This window comes from Palaemon carinicauda, chromosome 2, assembly GCF_036898095.1.
Source record: "Palaemon carinicauda isolate YSFRI2023 chromosome 2, ASM3689809v2, whole genome shotgun sequence".
Classification (NCBI taxonomy): Eukaryota; Metazoa; Arthropoda; class Malacostraca; order Decapoda; family Palaemonidae; genus Palaemon; species Palaemon carinicauda.
This window is the reverse complement of record NC_090726.1, coordinates 6,245,156-6,257,655: the sequence shown is the minus strand read 5'-3', so window position 1 is coordinate 6,257,655 and position 12,500 is coordinate 6,245,156. Positions and strand designations below refer to the sequence as shown.

Below are 12,500 nucleotides of genomic sequence, written 5' to 3'. Positions count from 1 at the left end.
TTTGACCGTGTTAACCATGAGGCCCTTGTTCTCAAACTCAAACAGCTGGGAGTGGGTGGGTCTTTTCTTAGCATCAATATTGAATTTTTAAGAAATAGATCGCAAAGAGTTGTCGTTGATGGACACCAAGGTGAGTTTAGGAATGCGAAATATGGTGTCCCTTAGGGTAGCGTAGCGTACTTGGCTCCTTACTTTTCATACTATATACACATGACATGTGGTTTGGCCTAGAAAACAAGCTTGTTGCATATGCAGATGATGCTACTCACTTGGCATCAATTCCATCTCCTGAATGTAGTAGATCTAGGGTGGCTGAATTCCGTAACAGAGATCTAGCATGGTGCAAATTAGTGGGCATGAAGTTGAATCCTAACAAAACTCAAAAGTGTGATTGTAAGTAGGTCAAGGACAGTTGCTCCTCAACAGTTGTTCAGGATCTCAGCATTAGATGAAGAAGAAATGTTTGGTAATCTCGGTGTTGTCACGTGTATGAGAACAGAGGAGAATCTGTAAAGAATATGCCAGACTATTCGGTGTATGTGTAGGCAAAGGGAAAGTGCACCATAACCAGAGAGAAGGATCCAATTTAGTTCTGTCTGGCCAGTCAGCGGACCCCATAACTCTCCAGCGGTAGTATCTCAACGGGTGGCTGGTGCCCTGGCCAACCTACTACCTTTGAATATATATATATATATATATATATATATATACATATATATATATATATATATATATATATATATATATATATATATATATATATATATATCTTTCCTGTTACGCTGAGGGGCATTGCCAAACGATTGACTATTCGCTAATCATGCCCTGATGAAAGGGCGTATCCCGAGAGGTAGTTAAGGAAGGGGGAGAGTGGGAAGGGTTGAATCTATTTGTGCCTATCTATCTAAAGTAGCCGTCATTTTTTGACGAGTCACGTACAATAGTAATTGAATAATTTCCACTCGATCGTGTTTGTCAAAACTTAAATATAATTTTTTCAGTTATTCTTTAATTCTTATTTTAGTATTTGCAGCATAAGAATAGAAATTTCTTTCAAACCCTGGATCAAAAAAATGCAAATTTTGGTAAATTATTGAAATTATAAAACCACTGTATAAAATTACCTTAAATTATCATATGGAAACTGAATTTTGGTGGATTGCTGAAATTTTAAAACTAATATTCTCTTAAACCATCAAATGAAAACTGTATTTTTTTAGTATATTGGTGAAACCTTACAAGGTGTTCAGTCACGTGTTTGCAGTGGTGCAGTTTAGTTTATGTTTTAAGAATGGAAATAAATAAAGAACCCTATGTTTTATAAAAATCCTTCTATAAAAGGGAAACCTGGATTGTAAATCTTTTAAAAGTTCATATAAAGTTTGCTCTTTTAATATAATTCTGAAAATAAAAAATGACACTATTTCAAGCTTTCGATAGTTTGCCACCACAAACTCATTTTTTAATGCTGATTCATAAAAAGAGATATTTATTTTACATTCATCCACACGGCTTTTAATAACAAACTTTGAAATGTGAAGACTACCTACTAATTTGAGTTAAATCAAAGTGTAAATTATTAATTTTTAAATTTTTACAAATTAGTTCATTAATGTTGATTTAATTTCCCAGTAGTTTTGATATGCAATTTACGTGGTAAAATATCATTCTAATATATAATTAATTATTATCAATTATGTACCTTTATTTGACAAATAGGTGTTTTGTTCAATGAAAAGAAGGAAGAAACTTTAACAGTTAATTAACTTCCTGTGAGAGGTAATTTACATCATTAGTGGCATAAAATGTTATGATTTATCAACACTCGACGTTTATTGAAAAGAGTGAATTTAATCAATTTAATGATAAAAACCTTTGGTCCATTAATCTACCTGAGACTGATTAATTTTTCTATAATACTCGTTGTTACGGTACTTTAATTATTTTGGCACTCTCTCTCTCTCTCTCTCTCTCTCTCTCTCTCTCTCTCTCTCTCTCTCTCTCTCTCTCTCTCTCTCTCTCTCTCTCAGATATATTCTGAAACTAATGGAGTAATACTCCTTTCTAGGCCAGGCCAAAAACAAGACAGAAAAGAGAAAAAAGAGGAAATTACAGGTGGTTTAACCACAAGGAAAAGAACATGTACCTGCTCTACACGTGGTTTAACCACAAGGAAAAGACCACGTACCTGCATTACACGTGGTTTAACCACAAGGAAAAGACCACGTACCTGCTCTACACGTGGTTTAACCACAAGGAAAAGACCACGTACCTGCTTCACACGTGGTTTCACCACAAGGGAAAGACCACGTACCTGCTTTACACGTGGTTTAACCACAAGGAAAAGACCACGTACCTGCTTTACGCGTGGTTTAACCACAAGGAAAAGAACATGTACCTGCTCTACACGTGGTTTAACCACAAGGAAAAGACCACGTACCTGCTTCACACGTGGTTTCACCACAGGGAAAAGACCACGTACCTGCATTACACGTGGTTTAACCACAAGGAAAAGACCACGTACCTGCTTTACGCGTGGTTTAACCACAAGGAAAAGAACATGTACCTGCTCTACACGTGGTTTAACCACAAGGAAAAGAACACGTACCTGCTCTACACGTGGTTTAACCACAAGGAAAAGACCACGTACCTGCTTTACACGTGGTTTCACCACAAGGAAAAGACCACGTACCTGCTTTACACGTGGTTTAACCACAAGGAAAAGACCACGTACCTGCTTCACACGTGGTTTCACCACAAGGAAAAGACCACGTACCTGCTTTACACGTGGTTTAACCACAAGGAAAAGACCACGTACCTGCTTTACGCGTGGTTTAACCACAAGGAAAAGAACATGTACCTGCTCTACACGTGGTTTAACCACAAGGAAAAGAACACGTACCTGCTCTACACGTGGTTTAACCACAAGGAAAAGACCACGTACCTGCTTTACACGTGGTTTCACCACAAGGAAAAGACCACGTACCTGCTTTACACGTGGTTTAACCACAAGGAAAAGACCACGTACCTGCTTCACACGTGGTTTCACCACAAGGAAAAGACCACGTACCTGCTTTACACGTGGTTTAACCACAAGGAAAAGACCACGTACCTGCATTACACGTGGTTTAACCACAAGGAAAAGACCACGTACCTGCTTCACACGTGGTTTCACCACAAGGAAAAGACCACGTACCTGCTTTACACGTGGTTTAACCACAAGGAAAAGACCACGTACCTGCATTACACGTGGTTTAACCACAAGGAAAAGACCACGTACCTGCTTCACACGTGGTTTCACCACAAGGAAAAGACCACGTACCTGCTTTACACGTGGTTTAACCACAAGGAAAAGAACATGTACCTGCTCTACACGTGATTTAACCACAAGGAAAAGAACACGTACCTGCTCTACACGTGGTTTAACCACAAGGAAAAGACCACGTACCTGCTTTACACGTGGTTTCACCACAAGGAAAAGACCACGTACCTGCTTTACACGTGGTTTAACCACAAGGAAAAGACCACGTACCTGCTTTACGCGTGGTTTAACCACAAGGAAAAGAACATGTACCTGCTCTACACGTGATTTAACCACAAGGAAAAGAACACGTACCTGCTCTACACGTGGTTTAACCACAAGGAAAAGACCATGTACCTGCATTACACGTGGTTTCACCACAAGGAAAAGACCACGTACCTGCTTTACACGTGGTTTCACCACAAGGAAAAGACCACGTACCTGCTTCACACGTGGTTTCACCACAAGAAAAAGACCACGTACCTGCATTACACGTGGTTCAACCACAAGGAAAAGACCACGTACCTGCTTTACACGTGGTTTAACCACAAGGAAAAGAACATGTACCTGCTCTACACGTGGTTTAACCACAAGGAAAAGAACACGTACCTGCTCTACACGTAGTTTAACCACAAGGAAAAGACCACGTACCTGCTTTACGCGTGGTTTAACCACAAGGAAAAGAACATGTACCTGCTTTACACGTGGTTTAACCACAAGGAAAAGACCACGTACCTGCTCTACACGTGGTTTAACCACAAGGAAAAGACCACGTACCTGCTTTACGCGTGGTTTAACCACAAGGAAAAGAACATGTACCTGCTCTACACGTGCTTTAACCACAAGGAACAGAACACGTACCTGCTCTACACGTGGTTTAACCACAAGGAAAAGACCACGTACCTGCTTTACACGTGGTTTCACCACAAGGAAAAGACCACGTACCTGCTTTACACGTGGTTTAACCACAAGGAAAAGACCACGTACCTGCTTCACACGTGGTTTCACCACAAGGGAAAGACCACGTACCTGCTTTACACGTGGTTTAACCACAAGGAAAAGACCACGTACCTGCTTTACGCGTGGTTTAACCACAAGGAAAAGAACATGTACCTGCTCTACACGTGGTTTAACCACAAGGAAAAGAACACGTACCTGCTCTACACGTGGTTTAACCACAAGGAAAAGACCACGTACCTGCTTTACACGTGGTTTCACCACAAGGAAAAGACCACGTACCTGCTTTACACGTGGTTTAACCACAAGGAAAAGACCACGTACCTGCTTCACACGTGGTTTCACCACAAGGAAAAGACCACGTACCTGCTTTACACGTGATTTAACCACAAGGAAAAGACCACGTACCTGCTTCACACGTGGTTTCACCACAAGGAAAAGACCACGTACCTGCTTTACACGTGGTTTAACCATGAAGAAAAGAACATGTACCTGCTTATTAAGGGATGTGAGTTTGTATGATTTGAGGAAAACAGAATCCAGAAGAGAACTCCAAGGTCGAGCAGTAGAAAGGAAAAAATTATTGGAGCTGCTATTAGATTAGAGATGAATGAATGATTGCTGATTATCTGGTATCATAACATCAATGGTCATTGATGCCGATTGGAGTAGGCTTGATAAATAATTGACAATTAAAGATAAATAAAACAGAAAGGAATAAATAGCGTAACAGTTAAACATTGAGAATTTAATATATCCTTGAAAAACGAGTAAGAAGGATAAAAGGTTATTGAAGTGCTTAATCTGAGGATTATAGATTTCAGTGAATATAGAAGTAGGGAGAGAATACCAAAGCTGAGCAACAGAAGGAAAGGGATTACTGAATTGCTGCAATTTCAGGATTACCGAATTCGACAAAGTAAGAAACGAGAAGTGGAGACGTGAGCTTCCTCTCTCGCAGTTTCTCTTTTATCTTGACGAGTATCTCAGTTAAGGGAGCCAACTCCTTCGGTCGCTCTGTGGATTTGTGTTGTTTTTCTTATATGTTAGTGTATGCGACCCGTCAAAAAGGACGGCTAAATATTTAGATAGATATGCAGATACACCCCTACCTCCCTTTTCACTAGGGTATGACTACTGTACCTCCCCCAAACCGAGGGACGCATATGTATGTATATGATATATATATATATATATATATATATATATATACATATTTATATATATATATATATATATATATATATATATATATATATATTTATATATATATATATATATATATATATATATATATACATATATATAATCTGCTTACGTATGTATGTATGTATATATATATGTATATATATATATATATATATATATATATATATATATATATATATCTATATATATACATACACACATATATATATATATATATATATATATATATATGTGTGTGTGTGTGTGTGTGTATAGCCTGTAACATTCTCTTCATTACATAGATGAGATTATTCAAGTTTATTTTTTTCATTTATTTTTATCTAAAATATACATTTCAACCATCTAAACTCTTTAGTATGAATATTTTGGTTCCGTGAAATGTTACACTACGATTATATTCTCATGCATTATTATTGACGGTCTATCGCTAAAGCATGCGATGTATATATTTGTCAATAAGTTTGAAGAAGGATCAGAAAAAAAAAAAAAACGAAATTCTTGGACTAGCGTTTTCGTAATGTCATACCTCTTTAAGTGCAATTGGACCTGATCAGGTATGACAATACGAAAGCGCCAGTCGAATTTTTAAAATTTTTTTTCTTATCCTTCTTCCAGCTTAGTGACAAAACATATATTATTAGTTCATGTGATTTTAATACTGCTGGTTTACTCGCGTTAGTTGTTATTCATTATTTTAGCTTGAACAAATCCGTCAACTTTTATTAGCTGTTGTGCTTTCGATGGGAACCTTTTTTTTTTGTATATAAGATTTAATTTCCTGTCAATTCAGTGTCCTCTTTCTATTTTCCACCATCACTATGATTTTATGTTGAATAAGCTAACATAAATCTCTCTTTATAGTTTACAAGCAGAGATACCTGGCGATGCCCGGGTATAGGATTAAAAAGTAAGTAATGTCAGGAAATGCTACTGGTCGATACTTGTAAGTTATCTTTGTGATGACTCGTTCTGAACCACATGTCTTTTAACTCCTAGATACTCTTACCGCCCAATATTCCATTTGTGGAAACTGCAACTGTGAAGGCGAAAGATTTCTTATATTAAGGTGGAGATGATATTTACTTCTGTTTCATACCGTTATCTTGGGTCATAGGTGAAAGTACCATGACGCCATTGTTCTGCATTAAATGGTTGTGCTCTAACTTATGCACGCGTTACCATTTTCTTCTTCCTGTGTTCGTTGGTTTTACTGAGCAATCAATGTCTGTTTGTTAGGCGAGTTATTCCATTCTTTTATTTAGTTTTTCTGATTTCTTAGTGCTGCAATTCTTTTTTTATTTTCAAGGCCAGAATTGCTTTGGTCGTCGTCTTCACGCGTAGCTGTCATTCTGCCGGTATTAATGTTCCTTCTGTGTGAATTTTTAAGATGGTGAGGGTTCTGCCCGGCCCCCATAGTTCTCTTAAGGGGCACTTGAAGATTTCATACCACCTGCATTGTCTTTCTCAGAAAATCTTTACATAACACGCTTTTAGATTTTTAGATTTTACATAGAATCTTATGTATTTGAGGTTTAAAGTGGATGGGTTTCTTCCAATCATAGCTCCCTTAATGTGGTACTTAGAGATTTTGGACCACTTCCATTGACTTCCTGTTAAAATATAAAATAAGAATACACTTTCAGTTTGAATGTAGAATTGGATAGACCTATATCTGAAATTTTAAGGGGGTGGGAATTTTGCCCCCATAGCTCCGTTAGGGGGACACTCAGAAAATCAGGACCACTTGTATTATCTTCCTCGGAAAATTTTACATTGGAATACACTTTTAGTGCTTATGTAGATTCCCTAACCTCTCTTTCTCTAGGGAACACACACACACAAATAATAATAATAATAATAATAATAATAATAATATAATAATAATAATAATAATAATAATGATAATGATAATGATAATTAATAGTAATAATAATATGCCTCATTTGGTCTGTATTTTGATCCCCACCTTTTCATAAGCCTCCCAATGCATGACATAATCCTTCTTAACCCTGGATAGGTACGGTGGGTCGTTTGCGACCCCGAGCGTCAAAAAAAAACAGGTTTTTCTCACGTGACTCACCCCCGTGACTGAATTTGTGGGTGATCGACCTGCAGGAGGTGTCTCCCCTACACGCTCTAGTAGTGTCCAGATGTGCATTGCTGTAGCTGTACTCCTTCCCCGATTTCTGAGACGCGTCGGGGTCGTTCGCGTCCGAGTTTACCCTTCTAGGGTAGTTTGCATAATTATCAAAGTTATTACGTATTATGAAATTGTCGTAGAATGGTGCAACTTGTATAGGTTATCAGTTGTGGAAAGTCTTGGTGGATTGTTTGGCTACCATGTGCATGTTTTTTTTTTTAGTTAAAATGTCGTTCATCACCACGAGGACCATTTTACCCCGAGTGCCCCTTTTTCATTTTTTTTCATTTTTTTGCCAAGTCATTTTTCCGTAAGATATTGCGAAATAGTGTCGTAAAACTTTTGCTTGTTTAGTGTTGGAAAGTGTGTCTAGATGATCTGGCTACCCATGCATGACTTTGTTTTTGTCAGATACGACGTAGTTATTGGTATATTGGGTATTTAACTGCGGTTACCCATTTCTGTTTTTTTTTCAATATTTGTAAAAATTACTACGTAGTAAGGAATTGCCGTATATTATTCATTTTTTTTTCATGTTTATGTGTTAGAAAGTGTGCCTTGATGGTTGGGCTAACACGTGCATGTCTTTTTTTTTATCTGAGATGTCGTATATTAGAATGTCGGGCATTTTACCGCGAGTGTCCCTTTTTCCTTTTTTTTCATTTTTTTGCCAAGTCATTTTTCCGTAAGATATTGCGAAATAGTGTCGTAAAACTTTTGCTTTTTTAGTGTTGGAAAGTGTGTCTAGATGATCTGGCTACCCATGCGTGATTTTGTTTTTGTCAGATACGACGTAGTTATTGGTATATTGGGTATTTAACTGCGGTTGCCAATTTCTGTTTTTTTTCAATATTTGTAAAAATTTACTACGTAGTAAGGAATTGCCGTATATTATTGATTTTTTTTTCATGTTTATGTGTTAGAAAGTGTGCCTTGATGGTTGGGCTAACACGTGCATGTCTTTTTTTTTATCTGAGATGCCGTATATTAGAATGTTGGGCATTTTTCCGCGAGTGCCCCTTATTATTTGTTTTGCATTTTTTTGCTTAGTCATGTTACCGTAAGGAATTGGCAAGTAGTGTCGCAAAACTTATATTTTTATAGTGTTGGAAAGTGTTTTTAGATGATCTGGCTACCCATGCCTATTTTTTTTTTTAGCCAGATATGGCGTATATATAAGTATGTGTTCGATTTTCCTGTGATTGCCATTTTTTCGTTTTTTCCCATTTCTTTCAAAATTACTACGTACTAAGGAACTATCACAGAGTAATATTTCATTTATATGTTTATTTGTCGGAAAATGTGCCTTGATGGTTTGCCTAGCACGTGGCTGAAATTTTTTTTTTCTGAAATGCCGTATATTAGAATGGCCATTTTTCCACGAGTGCCCCTTTTTATTTGTTTTGCATTTTTTTGCTTAGTCATGTTACCGTAAGGAATTGGCAAGTAGTGTCGCAAAACTTATAATTTTATAGTGTTGGAAAGTGTTTCTAGATGATCTGGCTACCCATGCCTATCTTCTTTTTTTAGCCAGATATGGCGTATATATAGGTATGTGTTCGATTTTCCTGTGATTGCCATTTTTTCGTTTTTTCCCATTTCTTTCAAAATTACTACGTACTAAGGAACTATCACAGAGTAATTATTCATTTAGATGTTTATTTGTCGGAAAATGTGCCTTGATGGTTTGACTAGCACGTGGCTGAATTTTTTTTTTCTGAAATGCCGTATATTAGAATGTTAGCCATTTTTCCTCGAGTGCCCGTTTTTATTTGTTTTGCATTTTTTTGCTTAGTCATGTTACCGTAAGGAATTGGCAAGTAGTGTCGCAAAACTTATATTTTTATAGTGTTGGAAAGTGTTTCTAGATGATCTGGCTACCCATGCCTATCTTTTTTTTAGCCAGATATGGCGTATATATAGGTATGTGTTCGATTTTCCGGTGATTGCCATTTTTTCGTTTTTTCCCAATTCTTTCAAAATTACTACGTACTAAGGAACTATCACAGAGTAATGATTCCTCTAGATGTTTATTTGTCGGAAAATTTTGTTTACTTTTTTTTTGATTGAATATCATCAAATTTTTTTAGCTAAAATATTGTTTTACATTTTTTTTTTCGATTTTATTTCCCTTCAAAAAAATTTTTTTGGGTCAGAATTTTAATTTTATATTCGTAAAATAATCGACAATTATCCAGCAACCCACCATACAATTTTTATGCATATCCAATAATAATTAGATTAGTAAATAACACCTTGAAATTGACATACCCTTCCTACATTTCAAGTGGCAGATTAGGGAGTCTGAGTCAGTGTGGTTGGCGGCCATTTTGTGGACATATCCGAAGCGTAAGCTGCCCTATCTATATATATTCTTGTTCCCTATAGAATTTGTGATATTTTGGTATATTTTTACCTGCATAAATATCATATTATATATTAAATATATGTATTTTTTTACGGAATTTCTAAGTACTCAAAAAATTACCTTTAGATATGGCCCCTGATATAAATGTAATTTACAAAATAATGAAGATTTTTTTACATATTTCTATTTTAGGATAACATATGTTTATTCCCTAAAAAAATTAGCCACTTCCTATTTCATTTGGGTACCCAAAAAAATTCATGAAATTTGGACAAATTTTTTTTGGCCAAAAAAAGTTACCCTTTTTTTCTCATTTCAGATCTTCACCTCCATGGGTCTGACTTCATCCAAAATACATCAAGATGTGTCCTAAACATTCAAGAATCAATTCCTAAAAGGATTTGTGTATATATGTATAAACTTTTTTTTTATGAATTTTTATGTCAGGTCTTTTTTTTTTTCTACTTAATTTTTTAAAATATTTATAATAAATAGTTTTTCTGCAGATGAGTAGTATTTATCTATACAGTTGTTTTAAGCATTCATTGAAGTTATTTTTGGCAAAAGAAAAAAGGAGGTTACTGCAAAAACTGATTTTTCAAGAATTTTTTTTGGCGTCGGGGTCGTTCGCGTCCGAGTATACCCTTAAAGGGGTGTCCGAGGACCGTACCTATCCAGGGTTAAAGAGTTACCCATACATACAAGCAATCACAGAACTCTCATACTAACCCGGTGTGAAAGTAAATATAGTCTGCCAGGGATCACGGATCCTGATCCCTGGCGCTCATAGTCCTACGGACTATGTGCACTAGGGATGGTAGTCCAGATAGGACTTTCATCTCTGCCCCGTATTCTATATGTAGGGTCTTAAGAACTGGGGACTATATTTACTTCGATAAATGATATGTTTTTTTATTAATTTACATTATTTTTTAGTAAATTAATTAAATAAAATGTGTATTTTAAAGCATTTTTCTTTATACCCTTTACACAATATATAAAAGGGTACAGAACCTAAGAAACCCACCTAACCTAACCTAACCTAACCTAGTAGTTCCCAGGTCTAAACCCCTGCCGGGGAAAGCCCCCGGACCCCCTTCCCATGTCACAAACCTTCCCAGGTCACAACCCCTAGCCGGGGCTTGCCAGGTCACAAACCTTCCCAGGTCACAACCCCTAGCCAAGGTTCTACCTGCAAATATATAAAAAATATAAATGCTAAAAACATAAAAATAATGTATTTTAATAAAAACACATGTTATTTATCGATTTCTAAGGATTTGCAGTGATATTGTAGGGGATTTTGGTAATTTTCAAGGGTATTCCAGTATTTACCTGAGGATTCTGTAAATCCGGGGGATTCCAGTAATTCGAGGTACCGTCTTCTGTGGCAATGTTTAATCTTGATGAGCCCTTTAACTCACTTTCTTACGCAGGCTCGATCGGTTCCATTTACAATTTATTGGCCGAGAGCTGTGACATCATTATGACGTAATGGCTACACTGGAGAGAGGTGTAGTTAAAAGTAACAAACAAACATAACTACGGACTACTTTGCTCGGCAGTGTGAAACAATATCACAGAACTTAGTCTGTAGTTATTCATCCGAGGGTGACGATGGACAAGGGCCCCAGGTATAATAGTCCGGGTCGGACTGTGATCCCCAGCTAACGGACATCTATCCCTAGGTTTTCATAGTCCGGCGGACTATGATCCCTAGAGTTTAAAGTCCTAGGACTATCATCCCTAGGACTTATAGTCTGGCGGACTTTCACACCGGAGGACTGTGTAGCCTATGTCACCGGTTATTCGAATTTACTTTTAACATCCTTGCATTTATTAACAGGATTACATTCACCTTTGAACTGTCATCTTACAAACTCTTTTATCTTGTTCCACCATTATCAAGAAAAAGTCTGGCCGTTTTTCCATTCTCTTTTCTTTCTTTTGATTATTTTTATGTATAACTTAGCATCCTTGTGATAAATTCTTCCACGAGGAGTATTAAATTAATTTATGGAATGAGATAAAAGAGTTTTAACATTAAAAAAGAAAGAAAATTACATTTTTGAAGACATTCATTAAGAGTTGGTGTACCCCAGACTATGTAAATATTTAGGAAGACTTACTTTTTAAGAAAGAAAAAATCTTGGAATATTTTTTATATTTTCTTGAAATCACGATATAAAGAATGAGATAAAAGAGTTATGATATTAAAGAAGAAAGAAAATTAAGTTTTTGAAAATATTTATTAGTTTATGTACGCAAGACTATGTAAATATTTAGGAAAACTAACTTTTAAAGAAAGAAAAAATCTTGTGTACTATATTTTCTTGGAATCACGATTGAAAGAATGAGATAAAAGAGTTATGATATTAAAGAAGAAAGCAAATCAAATTTTTGAAGACTTGTATTAGGAGTTGATGTACCCCAGACTATGTTAATATTTAGGACAACTTAATTTTAAAGAAAGGAAAAATCTTCCATTCTATTTTTACTTGGAATCACGATTACGGTGTGAGAGC

General features: G+C 36.2%; 2 protein-coding genes across 4 annotated transcripts in view; both read left to right on the top strand.

Moving 5' to 3' along the window:
* The window catches only part of LOC137623143 (rabphilin-3A-like), a 984,642-nt gene that overhangs the window by 256,245 nt on the left and 715,897 nt on the right, over nt 1-12,500 (top strand). The gene's annotated exons all lie outside the window — the stretch shown is intronic.
* On the top strand, nt 2,141-3,379 carry LOC137614858 (uncharacterized). Its single transcript, XM_068344518.1, has one exon. The coding sequence runs from the start codon at nt 2,141-2,143 to the stop codon at nt 3,377-3,379; it is 1,239 nt and encodes a 412-aa protein (XP_068200619.1).

Coding starts and splice junctions, on each gene's coding strand:
- LOC137614858 (XM_068344518.1), top strand. CDS start 2,141: ATGTACCTGCTCTACACGTGGTTTAACCACAAGGAAAAGACCACGTAC.